General features: G+C 35.9%; 1 protein-coding gene across 6 annotated transcripts in view; it reads left to right on the forward strand.

Annotated features, from left to right (window-relative positions):
* The window catches only part of DIAPH2 (diaphanous related formin 2), a 968119-nt gene that overhangs the window by 478961 nt on the left and 461796 nt on the right, over positions 1-27362 (forward strand). For all 6 annotated transcript variants that reach the window (XM_040266684.1, XM_040266683.1, XM_040266685.1 and 3 more), the window contains 2 exons: positions 3439-3540; positions 17966-18205. In XM_040266684.1, the coding sequence (XP_040122618.1) occupies positions 3439-3540; positions 17966-18205 (342 nt within the window). The remainder of the gene's footprint in view (positions 1-3438; positions 3541-17965; positions 18206-27362) is intronic.

The raw sequence follows: 27362 nt of genomic DNA on the forward strand, positions 1-27362 counted from the left end.
TAATTAGAAATCTAGCATTCTATTCGTAATAAGTCAAAGTAGAATCAAAATGTCATAATTTTTTTAGTTAGGCAAAAAATCATAAGTTTTCTAAAATCTATATATTATAAATATTTTATACACACATACAAATGCTTTTCTACTTACACTTGATAAAGGCTTGAAAAAGAACATCAAAATAAAGAGAGAGATGGATAAATTGGAGAACATAAACTACATGAAATGGGAGCACTGAATATAAAATAGAAAAAGTGAAACAAACTAGATAAAAGTAAAAGATCATCATATTTTTATGTTGAATCACCCCTGCATTCCAACTATTATTTTAGATCTGTATATTTCTTTCTTCAACTCTCTCAATTTTTACTTCATGTATTTTGGAGCTGGGTTCTTAGATAGGAATATGTTCATAATAATTATATCTTCTTGATGGGTTTAAACTTTTATTAATATATAATATCCTTGTCTCTTGTGACCTTTTTGTGATTTAAAGTGACAATTTTAATTTGACAATAATATAGATACCTTACTGTTTTGGGGGGGGCTACTCTATACATGCCATATTTTTTCCCATGCTTTTGCTTTCAACCACTTTTTATTGAAAGCTTGTACACTGCATATAGCAGTATGTTTGTTAATTTATTTGCTTGTTTTATTGAGGTATAATTGATACATAATTTTGTTTACTGCCTGTTAATTTCTGCTTGTAGGCTTCCTTTAGTATTTGAGGGAAGAACAGGCTTGCTAGTGATAAATTATCTCTTTTCTTGTTGCTGTTGTTGTTGTTATTATTAATTTGGAAATGTCTTAGTGTTTCATTCTTGAGGACGGTTTTTGTGGGTATAAAATTCTTGTTGATAATCTTTTATTTCAGCACTTATTTTATCACACTACCTTTTGACTCCAGTGGGAGAAATCATATAATAATCCTATTGCTGCTAAGTCGCTTCAGTTGTATCCAACTCTGTTCAACCCCATAGACGGCAGCCCACCAGGCTCCTCCGTCCATGGGATTTTCCAGGCAAGAGTACTGGAGTGAGGTGACATTGCCCTCTGTGAATAATCCTATTAAGGATTCCTTAAATGTGACAATTCACTTCTCTCTTGCTGCTTTAAAAATTATCATTTTCTACATTTGACACTTTGATTAGAAAGTGTCTCATAGTTCTTTGATGTCCTACTTGGAGTTAATGAGCTTCTTGAGTGTGTGTATCTATGTATTTCATCAGATTTGGAAAGTTTTTAATCATTAATTATTCAAATATTTTTTCTTCCCTTTCTTTTTTGGGAATCCTGTGATATACATGTTGGTATGCTTGGTGTCCCACAGATCCCTCATGCTTTGTTTATTTTTCTTCATTCTTTTATCTTTCTGTTCCTTCGTCCTAATAATATCAGTTTCTTTACCTTCACATTCATTGATCCTTTCCTCTGCCTGCCCATATCTACTCCTATAATAAATTTTAAATTTCAGTTATTGGTACTTTTCACTTTCAGAATTTCTTTTGGATTCCTTTTTGTAATTTCTATGTCTTTCTTATTCTATTCATAGTATTGTTTTCCTTTAGTTATTTGTCCATAGTTTCCTTTAGCTTATTGAGCATGTTTAAAACAGTTTATTTAATATTTTTGACTTATAACTTTAAATTCTGAACTTCTTCAGGAATCATTTCTGTCAAATTCTTTTTTCCTTGCATCGGCCATGCTTTGTAATATTTTTGTTGAGAACTGGAGATTTGAATATATTATAACTTTGGGAATCTAATTATGCCACTCCTTAAAGACGGCTGATTTTTGTTTTCTGAGGACGGTATTCCTCGTGTGTGGTCACTCTAGTTTGGGTTTCATTATCTCTTCAGTCAGCCAGTGATCTGACAATGTATGCTACATCACTTCAGTCGTGTGACCCTTCAAACTCTTTGTGACCCCATGGACTGTAGCCCGTCAAGCTCCTCTGTCCATGGAATTCTCCAGGCAAGAATACTGGAGTGGCTTGCCATGCCCTCCTCCTAGGGGATCTTCGTGACCCAGGGATCAAACCTGTGTCTCTTACGTCTCCTGCATTGGCAAGCCAGTTCTTTACCACTAGTGCCACCTAGTGGAGAAGGAAGTGGCAACCCACTCCAGTGTTCTTGCCTGGAGAATCCCAGGGACCCAGGGACGGGGGAGCCTAGTGGGCTGCCGTCTCTGGGGTCGCACAGAGTCGGACACGACTGAAGCGACTTAGCAGCAGTGCCACCTAGATCTGACAAAGATTTCCTTAGTTGTCTGGTTCCAAAAGTCAGTAGAGGTGTTTCTGCCTGTTTAAATCTTCTAATAGATGCCATTAGAGAAAGCTGCTGCAACCAGAGAGTGTTGAAACCAAGGCAAGCATCTACCAAACCTACCAAAGTGCACATCTCTGAATTCTGGAGAACAGGATCCCCATTGCTCACTCTGGCATCAGCCATTCCCTTTTGCATCTTAGGCATTATCCTCACAGTGACAGGAATGGCAATCCACCCCAGTATTCTTGCCTGGGAATCCCATGGACGGAGGAGCCTGATGCGCTACAGTCCATAGGGTCGCAAAGAGTCAGGCCAACCTGAGTGACTAACACATATACAGATAGTATTGTGTGTGTGTATATGTGTGTAGTCACGTCAGTGTTTGTGTGTGTGTATATATTAAAGTTGTTCTGAAAGATAGTTTTTAAGTGAACTATCTGAAGGATATTGGAAAGATGGTTGTAACAGTTTTATCTGAAAGATACTTTTAAATTGGGTTGCACACTTGTTCCTCAGACTCAGTGTTGGACCATGATGTAGCCAGCTTTGAGGTGGTAAATTTGAAATAGCGGGGAAAATGATGTGTGGACTGTAGGGACAAAAGCTAGGCTTCTTTCTTTGATAATTGTTTTAGGAGTTGGAAATCATATAGAAGAACGGAATAGAAAAAAATGCAGATATTATAAATAATTGGAGATTATTTTTATAGGCTTGATGTGGTTTGTAAGATTGAAAATGATTCCAAATTTTGCCAATATTGAAGAGTATAATTGATTATTATTGTTCCTGCACATGAGTAAATTCTACATAGTATTTTTCTGTTTTTTTATAGATTGATTAATTATCATGACAGGAAATAAATCTTAACATTATGGTATGTGTTTCAGACTTAGAAAGATCAAATTTGTAATGTTATTTATTGTAATATGATTTTTAATTTAATATTTATACTATAGTGCAGAGAAACCAAACGCTTCTATATATTTATTCACATTAAGTTGTAGCTGTTTTTTGGTTAAGCTTTTGGGGAGAAGGGGAAGATACACTGGTACTGTGACAGAAGCGCAATCAGAAATTTATCCACTATACTAATTACTTTCATAGTTGTTAATTTATCTTTTATAATCCTAATGATGAAATACTAAACTGTTATGCTTTTATTTCCTTTTAGAACCTTGTAAAACATCTTCCTGAGCAGAAGGTACTCAATGAGCTAGCAGAGCTGAAGCATGAGTACGATGACCTCTGTGAACCTGAGCAGTTTGGAGTTGTGGTATGTATCTAGCCTAAGGGCCCACAGACTCAGCTTGCAGGTAACACTTAATAGAAACGGGGGCGGGCGGGGGGAAGACATTTCAATTGCTTATATTAATTTTTTTTCCTACTGTATAACTATATAACTTATGTAACATTGGCTGTCGGGAAAAAAAAACAACCTTATTACTTTTAATATTATTGAAAAATAAAGAATTTAAGATCTATATTATGAAATACCTCACAACATCTCAGGGATCTTCCTCTATATCAATGCTGATATTGATATTAATATCAATATATAAAAAGAACATGTTATTGTATTGACTATTTTTCCTTCTATTTAGATCTTGCTGTTAGAATTTGGCTTTTTAATAAAGTTAGGCTTCTTAAGGGTGGAAAGGTGGAAACTGTTATAGATAATTAGAAATATTCTAGAGTCTCTTGAATGGTATACACTGTATCAGAAAAAAGACAAAAATTTTCAGATTTCCCGTAGAGTGTCATTAATTGATTAAAACCATTAAATACAGTTTCAGCTGGAAATAAAATTTCATAAATACATTCTGTGTTTTAGTGTGGTTAAATAATTACTGAAATGAATTATGTTTTCTTATCTCCTCTTCATTTTAAAGGGTATAAAATAGGACTAGGTGTAGATTATGTATTAAAACTATAGTTTTATATATGTATGTATATATGTTTCAAGCTTTCCTCAAAACTGCTATTCAAATAATTGACAAAAAGATGGTGTATACGATGACTTATTTAATGTCCTAGAGAAAAGCTATTTTTGACTCAGTGTTCAATTCAAGTTTGGTCCCATATAAACAAACAGTTCTACTACAGCTTTCAGTTTTACCCTGGCTCTCTGACCATTTTCCAGCTGCATACTAAGACTTTTAAAAATGACCGTTGCACTTAATAGTCAAATACTCTGCTTGATTCAAACTATTTTATAACCTCTTTAATAGTAATACATTTGATTTGATCTGATTTGCTACTCTGCAATTTAAAAATCCTGTTTAAAGTCAAAATGTGATAGAACAGAGAACATTCCTTTTGAACATATGCAATAACTGCTCCCCCATATTTAGAGTTTATTAGTTCTCAGATATAGCACTGCATATGCTGATGTAGGAGGGTTCTGTCAAATCCTTGAAAAGCAAATGAGGAATCTCTGTTTAGGGTGAAATACAGCATGTATAGATACCTGAAAAAACTATATCTCTCATTTTTGAATTAAGCAAATTAACTAAACTGGCCAGATATTGTTTATTAAATAGCAATACTTTAACACAATATTAAATGATAAAATTTTCTAGTCCAAAGTCCACACTTAAAACTTAAGTTACTGGAATTCATATTATAAATGAAGCAAGGTTATATACCATCCGAGAATTCAGCTGTGTCATGATGGTTATGAGTTTTACAGTAGGTACACTGCAGTTTCTCCGAAGCCATTTTTTTCCTGAATGCAGTTTATCTTGGAAGATGTATTAGTTTGCCAAGCAAGTCCTTCAAGAGGAATATCCTTGGTACTACACTGAGGAAATGAAGTTTTAGGACATAAAGAGCAATATACCTTCTGAACTCAAAGCAAAATAGGAAAGGAAAGAGATTTCGTGTTTATGCATGCAACCATAAATAATTCTGGGGCTGTGAGCATGAAGTCACCTGGGCCTCTTATTTACTCTCCCCATCCTTAGCTACATGTCTATAGGGAAGTTACTCAAGGACATTTCTAAGTAGTTTATGCTATGTAAATTATCTAAGGCAGTATCAATCAGGATTTGCCTGATCTAAATAAAGATTAGATAGTCTCATATCTAGCGAAGTTTCTTGAAATAATGATATAACTTAGTCTTTTAACCACATATGTAAGCATGTATATCTTGTATATAATAGCCAGTAGATAAGCGCTTATTGAATTTTAAGATAATTGTTAGAACTAAGTGTGAGCCTGAGATTAAAAATAGCATAGTTTAGGCCTCAAAGTAAAAATTATGTTCAAATATATTTCTTCAAGGCTATGCTGAAATTAAATTCACTTCTCTGTGGAAATGTCCAAATACTTTTTAATCCTGGAAATATATGGACAGCCTACATTTAGGACAACTTTGGACATCTACAGAGCCCTCTGGCCAAATGAGAAAATTCCCAAACTTGTTGTCTTGCTTTTGCTTTCTTCCACCATCAAAATTATTAGTTTAGTCTTCTTAAAAATGTATATTCATCATGTGATTTCTATATTGAAACCCTTCAGTGTCTCCCAGAGTTTACAGAATAAAATCCACACTCCTTCACAGTCTCATTGTGCCTCTAACTCTCTGACTTTATGTCTCCCTGTTCTCTTTGGCGAACTTGAGTGAATTGGTGTCTTTATGACATTTTAGCTGTTACCTTGGCGGGACTCTTATCGCCATTTCAGCAGTTATTTTACTTGTTCTTAATTCAGTGGTCTTTTGTTTTTTCTATAGCAGCTATACCATATCTTACCTGCTTTCTTCAAGTCTTTTCTCCCTCCCCTTCCCATTCTTTTCAACCTACTGACAACCTAATCTCTTACCAGGGAAATGAGAAAGCAAATAGGTGCTAGAACAGTATCTCTTCTACCCACAGTTGTTATCTCTACACTTATCTAGTGTTAACCTCCTCTCTGTCAAACGTCAGAAAAAGGGATACTTTATTTACTATGACTGTTGTTCTTGTTGTTGTTAATGATAGAAATAAGAATGTATTGAGATGTTACTATGTCCAGTGCCATGCTAGGTGTTCTTCCATGCACCGTCTCGTGCATTCCTCACAGCCCTGTGAGACTGGTGTTATTGTTGACTCCACGTTACAGATGAGGACAGTGAGGTCAAGGGAGGTTTTGGACCTTGTTCAGTTACATAGCTGTAGGTACAGAAGTTAGTCCCAGGCAGTCTGATGTCATGGACTGTGATTTTAACAACTGTACTGAACTGGTGTGTGCTTATGCGTACATGCACATGTGTGTGTGAAATAGTCTACTACATACTAATACACTTAGCTCTGTGTAAGGCATTAGTTCTCCCCTGCCTACTTTTGTTCTATTTGTCTGTTGCCTCTTCAGTTCCTCAGTCTCCACTCTGCTCTTCTCTTCAGAAATGAGAATCTTAAGTCATTAATTGCCCCAAAATGTATGAATGGATAGCTGGATGGATGGATGAATAAAAAATCCTTCACTGGCCCTGAGGTCCATGATAAACACTGCCCTCTCTTCATTACCTAGCATGAGTTTTTTCAAAGAGTAGTCTCTTTTTGTTTTCTACTTCCTTACCTCTAGTTACTTACTATTCAGGAAACAGCAATCAGAATGCTGCCTTAAATAATGTGTTGAAACTGATCTAGGAGAGATCATCAATTAACTCCTAATTGCATCTAAAATATACATGTACACCTGTGGTGGATTCATGTCAATCTATGCCAAAACCAATACAGAATTGTAAAGTAAAAATTAAAAATAAATTAAAAAAAAAAAGAAAGAAAAAAAAAATAAAATAAAATATACAGGCGATCTACTGACTTCTCTTCTGTGCTGTTACTACTGTAACCCAAGCCAGCATCCTCTTTCCCTTAACCATTACAATATACGTTTAGCCTGTGTTCTCCACTTATGCTTTTGACCTTTTCCCAAATCAGTCTCGGCACAGCCCTTGATGTGACATTTCTAAAGTACGTTTGTGTTGCATCATTATTTATCTGCTTAAAGCATCAGTATATTGTTTTTTGAATTTACCATGCTCTTTCCTGTCTTTGGACCATTACACACGCTGCTCCCTCTTACTCCCACTCCTGCCTGCCTCTCTCCTGCTTATTCTTTGCATCTCTGCTTAAATTTTTCTCCCCATTATGTTCTCACTTATTTATTAGGTCACCCTATTAAATTCTCTCAGAGCACCTTATTTTTTTCTTTTCCTTTCTCAAAATTATCATGGTTTTTTAATTAAATGTTTAATCACAAGCTTTTTTATTGAATGACCCCTGCTAGATGACAACTTATGTAAATGTCTGTATTATATTGATTTAATTCACATGGTATACTTACCAATGTTTGTTGACTGTATTAGCTTGAATCCAAAATCAAGTGGGCTCTTTTTATTCCTGTCTAATTCTGTATCCATTTAGTACTTGAACGTTGAAAAATTTAGATTCCTTATTGAGTCCTTTTCTTTCTTTGCCTTCTCTAGTGGTAAATACTGTTTCCTAATTTTACTCCTATCACCCTGCCAATGTCCTTTAGAATTTTCATTATTGTATAACTTCCTGGGTGATAAAAATAAAATCTCATCAGTTAGAGATGTACATATGCCACAATTGCAATTACTCTTGCAATATTCACTAAAATCTCATCAAACAAACAAACAAACAAAAAAAACAGTAAAACTGGCAAGACTACAGAAGAATCACGCTTTGAATTTTTGAAAAAAGATAAACTTACCTGAGACAGTGACTGGGCTGCTAAGCTTTCTCTAAACTTTCTTTCCCTCTTTTTTCTTATCAGCCATATCATAGGATTTGCTTATTTTCACATGTCATAAATTAAAAAGAAACCAGAAAAAAGAGAGAGAGAGAAGAAAAAAGAAACAAAAAAAATCTAGGGACCTTTCCTGTATCTAGAGGCAGGTTTCCTGGGAAGAGGGGTATGTTACTTCCCACACCATCTAGGATCAATAATCCTTTTCTTTAGGGGGGTAGATTGGCTGCATAGCTTCCCACTGACTAGTCCTTCAATCTGCCTCCCACAGAATTGAATTTGGTACATTATTGTAATTATGTGCTATACCTGTACTGGGGGGAAAAAACACAGATCTTTGAAAACTCTGCCAGTTAGAACCCCCAGCAGGAGCTTTTAGACTCTTCCCAGTGTGTTTGCAGCTCAGCTGTTCTCAAACCTTAGAGCTATGGAAATTCCCACTTGTCTTGCACTGTGAATGGAGACCCATACTGTGTGTATCTATTAAAGTAACACATCTTCTGAGAAAAAGAAGGCAATAATTAGTTCTCTTAGTAATTGGTACTTTGTTTTTCCTGACTTCAAAATTACCCATATTTTTCAATTAAAAACATTCTAAAGCTATAATCTAACAAAAAGATGTTGAGATAGCCTTATGCATAAAAAACATTTATAATGAAAAGCAAAGATTATGTGATACTGCTGACAGCACAATTTTTTTTTCTTTTTCTGCATAAATATGTGAAGGCGGGAGGAGTGGATTTATGCCTGTAGTTGGAACTACAGATATATAATCAGTTTGCTTTTTAATTTTTTTGAAGCCCCCCAAGAGCTTATGAGCTCTATTCAAGATAGCTTAATCAGGTGAACAGGAAATTCTTAAAAGCTTTTTTTTTTTTTTCTCTCCCACGCATCATCAAAGGCAGTTAGTTTGGATGGAAAATTGTAGCTCTCCTGTTCCATTAATATTAAATCATTATTCAAGTTTGCATATTCATTGGGAAAATTGCATTTTTCTTTATCTGCTTTCATTCAAAGTGTTCAGTGTTTTGATATGTAATGCCTTGATTGTTTCTATTTTCATTCCTTCTGTAAATATGAATGCTAGCTCTTACTTCTAGATGTACCTTCATTTTTATCTAAAATAAAAAGATTGTTTAATAATTGTGAAATCAAGTAAAAGAAAACTCACCATGGTGTGTTCTCAAATCCATGTATTCAGATTCTGGTTCATTTCAATAACTTCTCATAATAATCCATTTTGTGACAGGATGACTTATTTCCATCAGCTTTTACAATAAAATGAGGTAAAATAAAATCATCTGAAACTGAATGAATATTCAGATAAAGCCTGTGGATGTCAATCAATTTTTCTATTGATTGATTTTCATTAAATTTTTAAAAATGAAAAATTCACCCCTTTCCCCTATCCATATATCAGTAATCCTTTAAAATAATAGCCTAGTATCACAGGTGCTCTAATGGCCATTCTTGGCCTCAGACAGTTGTTAGAATGATGTTTTGGAAATTCTTTACCGTTTCTTCATGTAATTCTTTTGAGCTTCCAGTGTCTCTTGGGGTCAACATTGTTACCATGTTCTGTTCCAGACTGAAAATGAGTAGATATTTGCTGATGTATAATTTCCACATATCACTCTATTTGAGGAAAATATTCTCTATGAGCACATCATTGCTTTTCTGGGATAAAGTCAGTTTTCAAAACCCTGTTTTTCCAAAGCTTCATTTTACAGATTACTGATGACTCTCATCTACCATTGGCTCCATGCATGGAGGGGGTTATGTCTAAAAGAGAATAATAATGATTTATTTGACAGGGAATCACAGACGTCCTTGTTTTAAATATTTCCGTGCTTCCAAACATCAGAGTTTAGCTCAGTTTTCAAGTCTGGGTCTCACAACTTTTATAGGAAGACCTGCCTGCTGTCTAACTTAAACTGACTCTTCTTTATCATCACTTCATTACGTCACCTTTGTTATAGTCACTGATACAAAATTATTCTGTAATTTTAATGTATATTGGGTCCCAAGAGTATTTAGGTATCAGGGGAAACACTTTTGTAACAAATATGTACTTATTACAAATATATCTGTTAATTCCCATGAATCTTTAATATTATATATTAAAGATATTAGATCACTTATGCTCACATGTGATGGCAGTTGAAAATGAGTATCTTAGCAGTGAAAAATGAAAGAAAATAGAAATCACCTTAAAAGTGAGTGACACATGACTTCAGGAGTGGCATGGGACTGCTTCCTCCTCCTTCACACATGACTGTTACACTTGGATCTTTTTTCTTTCTCTCTGGAATCTTACAGTAGTTTGGCAGAACATCAATATTCATCAGCTGCATAGATAGTCAAGTGTATAAAATTCAAATTATATTAACAAAATTGTGTCTAACTCTTTGGGGAAATAACCAACTTGTGGCTGCTCTTACTAAAGTTGTCAGTATACTTTTTTTTTTTAATACAGTGCAGATCATCTGAAGACATGATAGCTGCTTGATGCGATTTGATAGACAAGTATCTTGTAACACAAATAAATCCCCTACATAATACAACACCTTGGTCAGCATCCCACAGCACTTCAAGGAGTGAATTATAAAACAAAGGATGCCAGTCAACTAAAATGCTGCAAGGGACCACAAGGAAAAACAAACATACACTGCAGCCAAGTTTTTGTTATATTTCCTTGTATCACTTAGGTGCACTCAAGTACCTTTATGAGACATGAGTCTTTTAATAATTGTAACTGGCTGGGGATGTCACTCACTGCTTCTTATGATTTCTCTGCTTCAGTTATCTAAGACATTCCCTTACACAGACAAATCCTCCAATGGAGATTTAGCTATTGTCTGTCAGTCTGCCCTGCTCTGATCATAAAAATTCATACTTCTGACTGCAGGAAATTCTATTAGTATGATCAAAGCATACTGTTTAGTGGCTTCTGTTAAGAGAGTCTATATAGTTTCACCTCCTCCATAAGTCTCTTGATTTTTATAGTAACATGTTCTCACTGCTAACATTTCTAGTGGAAAATTTATATGATGCATTGAAATTGACTGAAAGGAGCACTGCCTGATATTTACAAAGTGCTCAATAGATAATGAAGGCCATTCTTCATCAAACCCTAGTGACACATGGTCCTTAATGGATGAGAAAAACTTCATCTCAGGTTTTGGAGAACAGTCAGGGACCATGGTACCTTGTTGGGGTAATTTCAGAGAATGAGTAAAGAGAATAATAGCAATAATAGCTATTGTTTTAGAGTGATTCTATTGTGTCAGCTATCATGACAGCGGTTTTACACATAAGGTCTCATTTGTCTTACTGAAACATGTATAAATGACTTAAGGAACACATTTTACTGGTGGAAAATAAAGTGTCAGAAACATTTAGTAAATTGCATTAGACTGTAACTATAAAGTAACACAACTGTAGTTCAAGTCCAGATCTGTGTAACTCAAAAGTCCTATTTCTTCTACTTAATTTACCTTCTGAGTCTAGAGAATACAGCGAATGATTTCTTTCCCTCTCTGAGGATTAAGGGGATAATTCTCTTCAACCTATTTTTCAAAATAGTTATTTAGAGCTCTGAATTGGGGCTGTTATTAAGCCTGGGAAGTATCATTGGGATGACCCTTTTGGTAGCTAATTACTTTACATAGGAAGTAGGATACCTTCTTACTACGCCCCATCAGCTTACTATGATGCCTCTTTACACTGTCCATCTGCTTCCTAATCCTGTCTTTTGCTGATATTGGACTTTCTGTTTGTATTAATGAGCACATCCATTCATTCACTAATTTTATAAGATTTTCTTTCAAATTACATATGATATTTATTACCTGCTCTGCACTAAATTTTATTTTAGTGGCTAAATGAAGGAAAATATTTTGCTAGTTCAAAGGGCAGATGTGATCCTCTTATAATGCACAACCTCTTCCCTGAATGAGGTTGATTGGTGATAGATTGTATCCAGTAATAGCAGTCAAGAAAGGTAATTCCCTAGGATTTTGGGTTCGACATCTTAGCTGAAGACATCATTTTGGGGACCGTAAAATATTACCATCCATTGTTGATTTTGTTCAATAGGCAACCTGCCTGTCTTCCTTGGGACAAGATCCAGAAAATAGCCAGCCAGCTCAGGAGTGCTTTTAAAATCAATCAGCAAATATTTGAATGTTTGATATATGCAAGGACCTGTGTTCAGTCTTTGATTCTTCTCTCTATGTACTCCTCATCGACAACCTGCTGCTGCTGCTGCTGCTAAGTCACTTCAGTCATGTCTGACTCTGTGTGACCACATAGACAGCAGCCCACCAGGCTCCCCCGTCCCTGGGATTCTCCAGGCAAGAACACTGGAGTGGGTTGCCATTTCCTTCTCCAATGCATGAAAGTGAAAAGTGAACATGAAGTCGCTCAGTTGTGTCCGACTCTTAGCGACCCCATGGACTGCAGCCTACCAGGCTCCTCCGTCCATGGGATTTTCCAGGCAAGAGTACTGGAGTGGGGTGTCATCGCCTTCTCCATCATCAACAACCTGCCTCCCACCATATTCTGGTAACTCCAAAATCTGCCAACTCTGATACTTATTTCCTAAATTCAAGGACTGAATTTCTGAATGCTACCAGATATCATAACAATAGCTAAACTCAAAATATCAGGAAAGCAATATTATTTCCCTATTATAGAGGTTCATTTGACTATTGATGTGATGATTTGGAGGGGCAAATGCTGGAAGGATCAGGGAACACGTTTAAATAGTCAGTTTTAGTGATTCAACCTTGAAGTATGTCAATTTTAACCTTGAATGATGAGAACTGAAAATAAGAGCCAATTCTAAGTAATTCTTCAGGTTAAAATATAGGCAAGGAATGGTATTAAATTACATTGTGTTTTCTGTGATTTCAACATGACTTCAAGATTTAGAGTCTTAATGTTGTTCCATGACCACCAAGTCATGTCCTAATCCATATCCTAATAATGGGAATCTAATAGTGTCTTTGTTAGAAGTAAAATACACTGGTGTCTGAAAGAATGGTGAACCAAGTTCACTTAAATGCTAATAAAAATGTCTTGGTAACATCCAAGTAATGGTTTTTATTTGTGGATCTCACACTGTCTGCCTCACCTTTCCACAGCTCTCAAGACAGAGACAAAAAAGGAAGGAACTAACATATATGGCTCATATGTTTGGCTCCTACCTAATTTTCAAAACAAAACTGCTTAGCAGGACTTTCCCCTTCATTAAAAATGAGGAAACTGAAGCAGAGAAACTAGATGGATTAGCTTCACACAGTCAGACTCTGCAAAACTGTCTAGATTCACTCATTTGGTTGAATTTGCTACTAAGCCATACCCTACCAGCCCCCACTGCCTTAGTCCCTGACTGACTTACTGGAGTATAGATAGCAGATCAAGGGAAGCAAATTCATCTACCCTCATTTTCTGAAACAAACATAAACACCAAACAGTAAGCCAAACCAAATTGGCACTTCCTTCTGCCTTCATTAATGCCAACAGTATTCTACCTCACAAAGGACTAAACATCTTGGAACCATCTTTGACTTTATCCTCCAATAACTGATCATTTACTACTAAATCCCTTTGCTGCTTCTTTAATTCTTCCTCTTGTATATGTTGCTTTCTTTCCCTTTCTACTGTCAACATCCTAGGGCATTACCTGTTTCTAAGACCTTTTGAAAACTTAACAGTATTTCTGTCTGTGGTCTCTTTTTCAACAAGTCATACATACCACTCTCAATATGACTTCAGAGGTGGCCTGGTGTAGGTATTGAGAGTCTGAGTTCTGTAGCCAAAATGCCTGAGTTCAGAACTTCAATATACAATTTGACTCTGTACAAGTTATTTAGTATTTCTGTGCTTCACTTTCCTCATTTTTAGGAGACGTGAATAATGGGTTTTCCTGGTAGCTCAGATGGTAAAGAATCCACCTGGAATGCAGGAGACCCAGGTTCAATCCCTAGGTCAGGAAGATCCCCTGGAGAAGGGACTGTTTCCCCACTCCAGTATTCTTGCCTGGACAATTCTATGGACAGAGGAACCTGGTGAGCTACAGGGCATAGGGTCACAAAGAATTGGACATGACTGAACGACTAACACACAATGGGAATAATCATTTCCTAGGGTGGTTTTGAGAATCAAATCTACATATATGTATATAACAGATTTCTAGAACAATGTCTGGATCAGAGTACTCAATGTTAATTGCTGTTATTGTTACTATAAATATTAAAGTACTTTTGGTCACATTATTTTGGTTGGGGGTGGTATTGGAAAAAAAAATCAAATCCATGCTGTTTTGGGTTTGTAGACCAAACATTGAAATATAAAGCCCAGAAACAGTAGACCAAGCATTGACATACAAAGCCCAGAAACAGCTATGAATGCAGCACAGATATGAATTAAAACAAATGGTATTAGAACCTGAAGCAAGACTAAAGATATCTATGTAAGCTTAGGCTTTAAATTCCTTGTGGATCTCAGACCAAAGCCACCCTGATGTTCAGGGTTCCTAGAGGTCTTACAGGGCATAGCCAGAAGGGAGGTATATGGTGACTAGCACCTGATCCAAGTAGTTCTGTGGTTTTTTTAACCATCAGGGAGACTGAAAAATTCCTCTTGAGAAATCTGTATGCAGGCCAGGAAGCAACAGTTAGAACTGGACACGGAACAATAGACTGGTTCCAAATAGGAAAAGGAGTACGTCAAGGCTGTACATTGTCACCCTGCTTATTTAACTTCTATGCAGAGTACATCATGAGAAATGCTGGGCTGGAAGAAAGACAAGCTAGAATCAAGATTGCCGGGAGAAACATCAATAACCTCAGATATGCGGATGACACCACCCTTATGGCAGAGAGTGAAGAGGAACTAAAAAGCCTCTTGATGAAAGTGAAAGAGGAGAGTGAAAAAGTTGGCTTAAAGCTCAACATTCAGAAAACGAAGACCATGGTGTGTGGTCCCATGACTTCATGGGAAATAGATGGGGAAACAGTGGAAACAGTGTCAGACTTTATTTTGGGGGGCTCCAAAATCACTGCAGATAGTGACTGCATCCATGAAATTAAAAGATGCTTACACCTTGGAAGAAAAGTTATGATCAACCTAGATAGTATATTCAAAAGCAGAGACATTACTTTGCCGACTAAGGTCCGTCTAGTCAAGGCTATGCTTTTTCCTGTGGTCATGTATGGATGTGAGAGTTGGACTGTGAAGAAGGCTGAGCGCCGAAGAATTGATGCTTTTGAACTGTGGTGTTGGAGAAGACTCTTGAGAGTCCCTTGGACTGCAGGGAGATCCAACCAGTCCATTCTGAAGGAGATCAACCCTGGGTGTTCTTTTCAAGGAATGATGCTAAAGCTGAAACTCCAGTACTTTGGCCACCTCATGCGAAGAGTTGACTCATTGGAAAAGACTCTGATGCTGGGAGGGATTGGGGGCAGGAGGAGAAGGGGACGACAGAGGATGAGATGGCTGGATGGCATCACGGACTCGATGGACGTGAGTCTGAGTGAACTCCGGGAATTGGTGATGGACACGGATGCCTGGCATGCTGCGATTCATGGGGTCACAAAGAGTCGGACACAACTGAGCGACTGAACTGAACTGAAACATATATTAATAAAATGATAAAAAACATGCTTCTGTGCTAATGATAGCCAAGTAAGAATAAAAAGAAAGGAAAAATCAAATGGGGAAGGATTTGGAAACAGTGATGGAGGCATATAGAGGCATAAATGAATGCAGAAAAAGACATAGAACCTTGGATAGATTCCCACACAAATTTATACGTGGGAGATTACATTTGTTCATTCATGAAGACTTTAATGTGGTTAGCTTCCAATTTTTATGGTGTTTACGTGGACTCTAAACGGACTTTGATTCAAATTCTGCCCCTAGGTATATACCTCGTATATTCCTAACCTATAAATCTTTTCTCACTTAATTCTTTCTCTCTACAACTTCTTTTTGGTCTCTAATTGTTTTTGCTTACTCATTTTCTCTTTCTTTCTCTCTACTTGCTTAATTGTTAATTATTTAACTGTTTGTATCCCCTCTACTGTGAAGCCTTCGTTAAATGTTGTCGTCATAGAGTTTAAAGTTTTGTCTTATTTCAGTGGACATCTCCAGCACTTAATTTAAAATCGTGGGCTAGTTTTATTGTTAGCTGTAGTTATCATGTGATTGTGTTATGAGTTTGAGGCTATATTGGACACTTTTTGTGAGTAGATGGTGTGTCTTATACTTACCACGTGAGTACTGAAAAAATCAGTATGATGCTTTGAATATTCCCCTGATTGTGTTTTTGTGAAGCTATTGATGAGTGATATGACCTACATTTCAGACCTAGTAACAGGGATATTCCCAGTATACTTTTATATATCTGCCTATGAAAAGCGTGAATGCATATGGGAGGATTAGCAGACAGCAAAGGTTAATTTTTTGAGAGGCAGACACCCGTGGTTAATGACCAAACTTATTTCAAAGAGGAAAAATGATAGATTATGCTTTACTTTTGTATTAGAGCAGATAGGGTCTATTGACAGCTCATTTTGCTGCTTTTGAGGGGTATTTTGTCCCGTTAAGAACTCTTAGTTTAAGAGTCCTTAAACTAAGGACTCTTATTTATGTTGTCAAATTATTTTCATGTTGTGTACAGTTATCCCATGCCTACTCTGTGACTGGCATTTGTATTTTAAAAAGTTAAGCTATATGTAAAAAATAAAATAATTAGGATTGTTAATAATTTCATTGTGTGTGTGCTTATGTATGTTCTTATGTGTTGACCCTCCACCCACCTCTCTCCCAGAATTAATTTGGTGAATGAAAACTAGTTAAATGACCTGGAGTTATGGGAAATTAAAGACTAAAAGAAATTATCATAGGAACTATACCAAAGGGAATAGAGAATGTGGACCCAGACTATGAAACAAGTAAAACAAGTAAAAACTTGAACTGTTTTGAAGAAAACCAATATAGAATTATTGAATAATGTACCTAAAAGTAAGTTCATGTAATTTTACCATAACTTTTTTTTTTATTTCTCTGAAATGCTCTTCATTTATTTATTTATTTTTACTTTACAATATTGTATTGGTTTTGCCATATATCAACATGAATCCTCCACGGGTGTACACGTGTTCCCAATCCTGAACCCCCCTCCCACCTCCGTCCCCGAACCATCCCTCTGGGTCATCCCAGTGTAACATTCTGTCAAGCAGGTGAGATTCTTTAGAGCATATCTAAATATTTAATGTATTAAATTAATATAGATCATAGGTTTAAAATTATTAGCTGCTCAATCAGAGCTAGTCTTCTGGTTTCAAACAGCATAGAAATAGGTAATAGTGAAGCCACTTTTTTTTTTAGGAAATGTGGTTCCACTTATATTATCTGTCATCATATATGTTTTTTTATATGTGGCCCAGCTGTTCATTCAACTGAATGTTATATTTGTGCATTTTTATAGTTCACCTCAGGGACAGATTTTTGGCACTTTAAATTTTATTGATGACTAATGATTATGCAATTAACATATAGCAGCTGGCTAGCTTCAATAATATTTTCTTAATGCTATAAGAATGATTTCATTTATTCTTTGAAACCTAGCAGCTATTTTTTTAACTTTTAAAAAGAATACTCTTTTGAAATGTCTAAAATTGAATAATATTTGTTAAAGTGTTCTGGAGAAAGAAATACAACTGTTAAAACCCAGAGAGAATTAATTTTATTCAAAATTTTTACAGTATCATCTATAAAATGATCCCCATTAGAGAGAAAAATAATGGGCTTTATATATATATATGAATATATATATAAATATATGTAAATATGAATATATGTATGTATATGAATATATGTGAAAATATATATGAATAATATATAGTCTTATACAGCATTCCTTATCTTACAGATGAGCTCAGTGAAAATGTTGCGGCCTCGTCTCAATAGCATTCTTTTCAAGCTCACATTTGAAGAACATGTAAACAACATTAAGCCAAGCATCATAGCAGTAACTCTGGCCTGTGAAGAACTGAAGAAAAGTGAAAGCTTTAACAGACTTTTAGAGTTAGTTCTTTTGGTTGGAAACTACATGAACTCAGGCTCAAGAAATGCCCAGTCTTTGGGTTTTAAGATCAACTTTCTCTGTAAGGTAAGAGAACATCTTATAATGCCAATTTACAACAATAATCTCATCTACGAGAGAGAAGTCACTTTAAACACCAATAGTATGTAAGCCAAAAAATTATGCTTTTTTAAAAGGATGAATTTTATGGCATGTGAGAGCTGGGTTCAATCTCTGAATTGGAAAGATCCCCTTGGTAAGGGAGCGGCCACACACTCCAGTATTCTGGCCTGGAGAATTCCATGGACAGAGGAGGCTGGCAGGCTGCCGTCCATGGGGTTACAGAGAGTCGGACATGACTGAGTGAAGTCATCTTTAAAACAGATAAATGATTTTTAAAAACCTTACTGTAATAAAATCTCAAAGACTGCAAATTCTTCTATAGTATACTGTTCAGCTCTTGCTGATCAAATCTTTCTGGAGTTTTTTGATCCAAAAAAATGGCTTTTATAAACTAGATGCAACGTTGTATTTTAATCCCTTCAAACTTATTTTGTGTCTCTCCAGAAAGTATTTGAGGAGCTAAGTTCAGTGAGGTAATAGCCAAATATTTCTTTCTGAATATGCTTTGCTTATTCTCCTCTAAGAAAATAATACTCTTTTTTGTTGAAAGTGTTGTGTTAATAAACTTATACTAAGAATCTAGTGCATTAACTAAAAGTGTTTAAAACACCAAGTGATAATTCTCTTATTGTTTTGATTAAACCATTTCATGGTATTGTTCTCAAGGTTTTAATTCTTGTGAAAGGTAAACAAAGAAACGGACAAGGGATGATATAGGTCCATTTCTAGGTTAGTCCAAACCACCATATTCAAGGGAAAAACCTGTCTGTTACACAAAGAAAACTGAACAGACTCTGAGGGGGAGGCCTGTAAGAAAGCTAGAGAGAGAGATAAATCTGAAAACAAGCAGTCAGTCTTTGACATGTCACCATTGTTTCCCCTTTCTTTTTTCTTTTACATCTGAAAACATTACAAAACTTTGGTTAGTTCTTGGAGTATATTATTACAAGAATCCCCAATCTAGGAATGGGTATAAATTTCTTTTATATTTATGCATTAAATAGATGTGCAATACATATAAATGTGCTAGCATTTTAATATGTATCAAAAATGATTTGCTCCTGGTCGTTCTCTCCCAGATAGATATAAAGAATAACATTTGTAGATAAAAAAATGCATAATGAAACTGTATTGTTTACTCCCGATTTATTTTTGAGAGGCATAGGGAAAGATGGGAAGATAGGGAAGATGGTCTGGAATGTTATATTTTTGTTAAAAAACAAACAGTTTTAGTCCCTCTTCTTGTGATATGAGGGGACATGTGAAATTATTTGATAATGCCAACAAGAATAAAGCAGTGCTTGTAATAAATTAGAATAACTCACACCCTGATTTGGAGTGTAAAACTAAATAATATTTCATTTTATTGCACATCATATACTCTAAATTAGTACAAGCATCTCTTATCAAGATGTTAGTTGTTTAGAGTATATACTGTAGGCACAGTGAATGAATCTTAAAGTGTTCTTGGTGGGTGTTTACCAAAACATAAATTAAAATATCATTGGAAATTTGTATTTTTAGTCTGTTTCACATTTAATTCATATAAAGAAGACATTTAAAACAAACTGTCCTAATTTGAATAAATGTGTACCTTTCTAAGTGTCTTAATTTCACACTATTCAAATTAATAACGTGAACTGATTTTATTGAGGCAATAATGAATAAGTCATTTATACGTAGGAACAAAAGATTCCATTAATCTCACAGAAGGATTGTACAGTTGCATCTTATATTTTGGATAGAGGCTTCTTCCTGTCATCTTCCTGTCAAATAAAAGTTCTTCCACACAGTGCTGGTCTGACATCTATCACTAGAAGTATGCTCACAGGATTCAGCACAAAGATTTTTGCCAACTTCAAATAAAATAAAAAATATTCTTGTGGGAAATACTAGCATGTAGTAATAGAAGTTCTAAAAGAGAAAGAAGTGAATGTTTAAAAGTCTTTTTCCCTCTCCCACTTTTCAGTAGGATTTTTATGTTCAGGGAAATACTTGTCATTAAGAAAGAGAAATATCATATACATGTATGATATTCCCATAATATCTAGGATTAAAAAGATGTTCCTGAAATGGAAAGGATTCTAAATAGATAAAAATATCTAAAATGAGAGAAATTTACTGAAGTATGTAGAAATAGTTAGCTTATATTTATAATCTGTTGGAAATTGAGTTAACTACTGATGTATGATTGGCTAGAATTGCTGTTAAATTAATTATATTATAAAAGATTACTTGGTTGATTTTTCTTAACATTTTTTTTCTTCATAAAAATAGCAGAGGGGGCTTTCTTTGCTGGGTACTGACTATACTTTTAAAATGATATCACTTGCCTACATAAATTATTCTAATGGTTATTTCCTTTCTAGGTGAATTTAAAAATGTAATCTTCTACTTTTCATGAGAAGCTATAGATTATGTAAAAAAATTCACATAGTTAAAAAGGAGCCATGTCATAAGCAGTTAAATTTATCAGATGTTTTTTATTGTAAAATGATATTAAAAATTCAGATGGTCACAATAAGTACTACCCTCATCACAAAAGGCTTTGCTAATTTGCAGCAGAGTGTTATCACTGTGAGTCACCAATGTAAGGCGTTGAACTGTAATACAAATCATTTCTATGCAGATGAGTTTCCAATGTTAGCTTGGTCTCTGCTTACCTGTTGATTATTAAAATTCTAACCAATAGTAATGTTGTGCTTCAGGGTCATTTGTTAGTTTTGTTTTCTGTGTATAATAACATATAATCTGCATAAGAACAAACCATTTAAAAATACTTAGCTCTCCCTAGACACTGTGCTTTCTGGGTATATCAGATAAGGAATGTGCTTTGCAAGGTAAAAGAGGAGAGTGAAAAAGTTGGCTTACAACTCAACATTCAGAAAACTAAGATCATGGCATCTGGTCCCATCACTTCATGGCAAATAGATGGGGAAATAATGGAAACAGTGAGAGACTTTATTTTTTGGGCTCTGAAATCACTGCAGATCGTGACTGCACCCATGAAATTAAACAACAGTTGCTCCTTGGAAGAAAAGCTATGACTAACCTAGACAGCATATTACAAAGCAGAGATATTACTTTGGCAACAAAAGTCCGTTTAGTCAAAGCTATGGTTTTTCCAGTATTCATATATGGATGTGAGACTTGGACTATAAAGAAAGCTGAGCACTGAAGAATTGATGCTTTTGAACTGTGGTGTTGGAGAAGACTTGAGAGTCCCTTGGACTGCAAGGAGATCCAACCAGTCCATCCTAAAGGAAATCAGTCCTGAATATTCATTAGAAGGACTGATGCTGAAGCTGTAACTCCAATACTTTGGCCACCTGGTGTGAAGAACTGACTCATTGCAAAAGACCCTGATGCTGGGAAAGATGGAAGCCAGGAGGAGAAGGGGTCAATAGAGGATGAGATGGTTGGATGGCATCACTGATTCAATGAACATGAGTTTGAGTATACTCTGGGAGTTGGTTCTGGACAGGGAAGGCTAGTGTGCTGCAGTCCATGGGGTCACAAAGAGCTGGACACGACTGAGCGACTGAAGTGACTGACTTACAAGCAACAGAAAGCGACTGTGCCTGATTTAAGCAAAAAACGGAATTTATAGAGAGGAGCTCAACTAGAAAGTGAGGAAAGCCTGAAGAACTTGTCCATTAAAATTATGGCACCAATTATGGCAGCTTTGAGAATGCTGAAAGCAGGAATGAATGGGAAATCTTTGCAGTAAATTGCCTCTAGGTTGTATTAGTTGTAACCATTTTATTCCTTCTTTCCTTGTGTTTAATTCAAATTCTAATTAGAAAGACGGCCCAATTGGCCTGGTGTAGAAACTTGTGGACACAGCCTGGGAAGGAGAGGGTGGGACTAATTGGGATAGTAGCACTAACATGTGTATAGTACCATGTGTAAAATAGATGGCTAGTGGGAAACAGCTGTATGACACGGGGAGCTCAGCTTGGTACTTTGTGATGAACTAGAGGGATAGGGAGGGACTGGGGGCAGGAGGAGAAGGGGACGACAGAGAATGAGATGGCTGGATGGCATCACGGACTCGATGGACACGAGTCTGAGTGAACTCCGGGAGATGGTGATGGACAGGGAGGCCTGGTGTGCTGCAATTCATGGGGTCGCAAAGAGTCAGACACGACTGAGCGACTGAACTGAACTGAAGAGGGCTAGGATGTGAGGCACATGGGAGGGAGGCTCCAGAGGGAAGGGTAAAGAACCTGCCTACCAATGCAGAGCAGACTGGAGACCGCAGTTCCATCCTTGGCTGGGGAAGGTCCCCTGACGGAGGACCTGGCAACCCACTCCAGGATTCTTGCCTGGAGAATCCATTGGATGGAAGAGCCTGGCAGGCTACAGTCCACAGAGTTGCAATGAGGCAGACACAACTGAAGCAACTCACCAAGCATGCATGGCTGATACACACTGTTGTATTGTAGAAACTAACACAACATTGTAAAGCAATCATCCTCCAATTAAGAATTTTTTAAAAAATGGGAAAAAAAATTAAGATCTCAGAAAAGAAAAAGAAGCCATTTCAAGGAAGTATGAAGAGAAATAAGAGTTTAGTTATATAGCAGTCATGAATAGGGAATTTCAGTGATAATTAAAGGAAAAACATGTTCAGTTTCTATATATCCCTTGTTAGTTTAATTTTTCTTGTATACTTGTATTTTCTAGTATGCATTTTGGAATGTATCACTGATTACATGTTTAAAATGAATAGCTATTATCAAAAAGTACAAAAGAAGGTCTGTGTAAATAAATACTAGTTACCAAAAATACAAAGGAAAAGGAATATCCCTTGTCCATGTGAAGGCATGATTGGTCATGCCTTAAAGGAGTCTATTACCAAGGATCAAGACACTGAAAGTTAGAGACCAATGAAGTGATAAAAGCCAGGTCCAAACAAAGGCAAACAAAACAGATGGTTGGTATCCCAGGGGGATGCCTACACTTCAGAAGACACACAGAAAGCTCGAGCTTGTCATGCAGTTGAGTAGCCTGGAAATATACATACAGAGTACTATGTAATGTTGCAATATACTTCTGTCAATGAATATAAAAAGTAATAATGTCATTTGAGATTACTTTGAGCTTAGCAAGACTTCAGGAAAGGGAGGAATTTTTGGTGCTAGAGGTGAAGCTGAGAGTGGTACTGATAAATTAGAACAGAAGAATCTTGAAGGATATATCTAATTAAGTTATATGAATGGAAGAAGAAGCCATAACCTTACAAGATGGGAGAACACTAGGCTTAGAACTTGCATATTAGCTTCTGTTTTGCCCATCACTAGCCATAGTTTCATGGCCAAGTCAATTACTCTCTCCAAACCTGTTTCCTCATCTATAAATGAGGAAATACAGTGATCCATGTTTATTTTCATAGGATTATTTTCAGAGTCAAATAAAATTATCTTTGTCACTGTACTTTGAAAAATTACTGTGTTAAAAAATGGTAGTAGTTCTTTTTAATGATGATATGTGACTAGGAATAATTCATGATATGTTTGAAGATGAATTAAAAACTACAATGCCTGGAATACTGGGTGTATGTTGGAAACAAATAGCATTGATAGGCAGGTTGTGAGAAGATTTTGGGTAATTTGTATACTAGCTTCAGTATCTTGCCTCCATAACATTTTTTTTAATCACTCGCACCCATTTTATAAAATATGAAGGCCAAAACCTTTTGTTTTTCTGCCTTAATATCTCCTTCCTGATACTATGACTTTCTAGTCATTCTACCTGGATAGAGAGACATAAAAAATTATGATATGGTATGTTGATATAGTTTTGTACAGATGTAAACAACCTGAAGAAAACATTTGGTTTTACTGTGGAGAAAATTTTAGATATCTAACTTTGATTTAGAGGGTTAATAGAATCATGTAATTGTGCTACTTTTTTTCTAAGATTCACAATTTATATAAAGTTTTGTAACATAATGGTCTTATTACCTAGAGGCTATCACGTGGTATTAGTGAGAGAATATTACAGCTATCTCACCAAGGATACAAAAGAAAGCATCTGTCTCCCCCATGGAAGCTGTAAGAGAGAGAGTGAATTAGGTTCAGTTTCAGTCTGAAATATAACATACTAGAAAATGTGATTTGTAAGGAAAATGACTGCTGTGGAAACAAAATTAAGAAATTTGTAATTCAAAACAAAATCTATAAAAGATCTAAGAAAAAAGTTACATGTATGTACTCTAAAAATTATATAGTATCTAATAATTTTAATTGAAATGATGTGGGTTGTCTGAAAATTTATTTTTTAATTTTTTTAAAATATTTACTTATTTTAATTGGAGGTTAATTACTTTCCAATATTGTATTGGTTTTGCCATACATCAACATGAATCTGCCACAGGTATACACGTGTTCCCCATCCTGAACCCCCCTCCCTCCTCCCTCCCCGTACCATCCCTCAACCTTCACATCAGAAAGTATCTAATCAGTCTAGCCTCTTCATTCTTCAGATGAGAAAACTGACCCTTGGAAAAGTGAAATATTACACTTTGCTTGGTGTATTGGTTGGTTCATTCTGTCAGAGGAGAATACTGCAGGCTGGGTGGCTTAAACAACAGAAATTAATTTTCTCACAGATTTGGAGATTGGAAGTTCAAGATCAAGATGCTAACCTGGTTGGTATATGATTCTGTTTCTGAATTACAGACAGCTCCCTTCTTAGTTGGTAACAGTGAGTTTCATAAAGCTGGGTATTACGACCAACTCTCTTGGTGTGCCCAGGACTAAGAGCTTTCTTGAGATTCACGACTTTCACTACAAAAATTGGGTAATCTTAGGGAAACTGGGCTAGTTGGTCACGTTAGTTAAGAAAATAACAGAGGCTCTGTACAAACCTAGAAGGGATGGGATGGGGAGGGAGGTTCATGATGGAGGGGATATGTGTATACGTATGGCTGATTCATGTTGAGGTTTGACAGAAAACAACAAAATTCTGTAAAGCAACGATCCTTCAATTGAAAAATAAATTAAAAAAAAAAAAGAAAATAGAGGTAACCTCTTGGCCTCCTGATTATACTTTATTTATTTTTCTCTCTTTCACCTTTTTGTTTTTTTGTTTTAAACATGTGACTAGAACAGCTTGCCTTTCACATTTTTATAACATCATTTGCTATTCTTCTTCATCTGTTTATCTAGTTTTTACCCTTTAGCTCTTCTTCTCTGGTTCCCATTACACATTGTGAGGATAATTATTATAGGACTATTTACTTACTTGACTCTACTTTTTTATTTGATCTCTCTTTCTCTGTAAAGACGCAGAACTCATGCAGGGTGGTTACTATTTTATTGGAAAATTTATCCCAGGTGGCTATTGTATAAAAATTACTATTGAATGAAAGGTATGCAGTTTAATTAAATAAAAGGATTTGTCATGAGAGCTCAACATAAGTATTAGCATTTTTTAAGTGAGAGCATTTAGTTTATTACCCTTTAGATATAAAGGGTGTATTTTTACCATCAAAACTATTACATGTATAATTGTAATATTTAACTATGGTTTATTTGCAGAAATATAAATGTGTACTGTTTCATATCAATTAAACCAAAAATCCACCCTCAAACATGGGTTCTAAAATAAATATTACACCATTGATTTAAAACCAAAGATACAGTTGAAAGTAACCGTAAGATATACTGAAAGGCGCCCTAGTAAAGATCAGTAAATCCTGGTCAGTAGTCTATACAGTTGGTTGCCTGTGTTTTTACAATTTAGATATATCTTTTGTGATTCAGAGAGATTTATTATTATTAATCCCATTTTGTAAATTAGGAAACAGCTCAGTGATAAAGCATCTGCCTGCAATGCAGGAGACACAGGAGACTCGAGTTCGATACCTGGGTTCAGAAGATCCCCTAGAGGAGAAAATGGCAACCCTTTGCAGTATTCTTACAAGCAGAATCCCATGCATCGCAAAGAGTCGCACACGTGAAAGCCCAGTGAGGTTATGTAATTTTTTACAAGATAAAAAGCTAGTAAATGTCCAGGTTTGGGTTTAAATCTAGATTTCTGTGTTCAAAACCTTGCAACACACTGCCCTCTCACTGTATTGTAACAGAATGTTTAGTTATACATGGCTCATTTCAAGGAAGAATTATAGAACCAACTCTGCTCCTTACAGAGTACTGAAGATGTGGATTTTCTTGCCTCTCCTGTAGACTGTAAAATGAGAAATCTTTCTTTTTTATTATTCAAATAGAAATAGAACTCACTGTAGGAATATTAATAGAATTCGTGAACCGTGAACTTCCTGATGTTCAAGCTGGTTTTAGAAAAGGCAGAGGAACCAGAGATCAAATTGCCAACATCTGCTGGATCATGGAAAAAGCAAGAGAGTTCCAGAAAAAACATCTATTTCTGCTTTATTGACTATGCCAAAGCCTTTGACTGTGTGGATCACAATAAACTGTGAAAAATTCTGAAAGAGATGGGAATACCAGAGCATCTGACCTGCCTCTTGAGAAATCTGTATGCAGGTCAGGAAGCAACAGTTAGAACTGGACATGGAAAAACAGACTGGTTCCAAATAGGAAAAGGAGTATGTCAAGGCTGTATATTGTCACCCTGCTTATTTAACTTATATGCAGTGTACATGAGAAACGCTGGGCTGGAAGAAACACAAGCTGGAATCAAGATTGCTGGGAGAAATATCAATAACCTCAGATATGCAGATGACACCACCCTTATGGCAGAAAGTGAAGAGGAAGTAAAAAGCCTCTTGATGAAAGTGAAAGAGGAGAGTGAGAAAGTTGGCTTGAAGCTCAACATTCAGAAAACAAAGATCATGGGATCTGGTCCCATCACTTCATGAGAAATAGATGGGGAAACAGTGTCAGACTTTATTTTTTGGGGCTCCAAAATCACTGCAGATGGTGACTGCATCCATGAAATTAAAAGACGCTTACTCCTTGGAAGAAAAGTTATGAACAACCTAGATAGCATATTCAAAAGCAGAGACATTACTTTGCCGACTAAGGTCCGCCTAGTCAAGGATATGGTTTTTCCAGTAGTCAGGTATGGATGTGAGAGTTGGACTGTGAAGAAGGCTGAGCACCGAAGAATTGATGCTTTTGAACTGTGGTGT

The sequence above is a fragment of the Oryx dammah genome, unplaced genomic scaffold (assembly GCF_014754425.2).
Source record: "Oryx dammah isolate SB20612 unplaced genomic scaffold, SCBI_Odam_1.1 HiC_scaffold_23, whole genome shotgun sequence".
NCBI lineage: Eukaryota > Metazoa > Chordata > Mammalia > Artiodactyla > Bovidae > Oryx > Oryx dammah.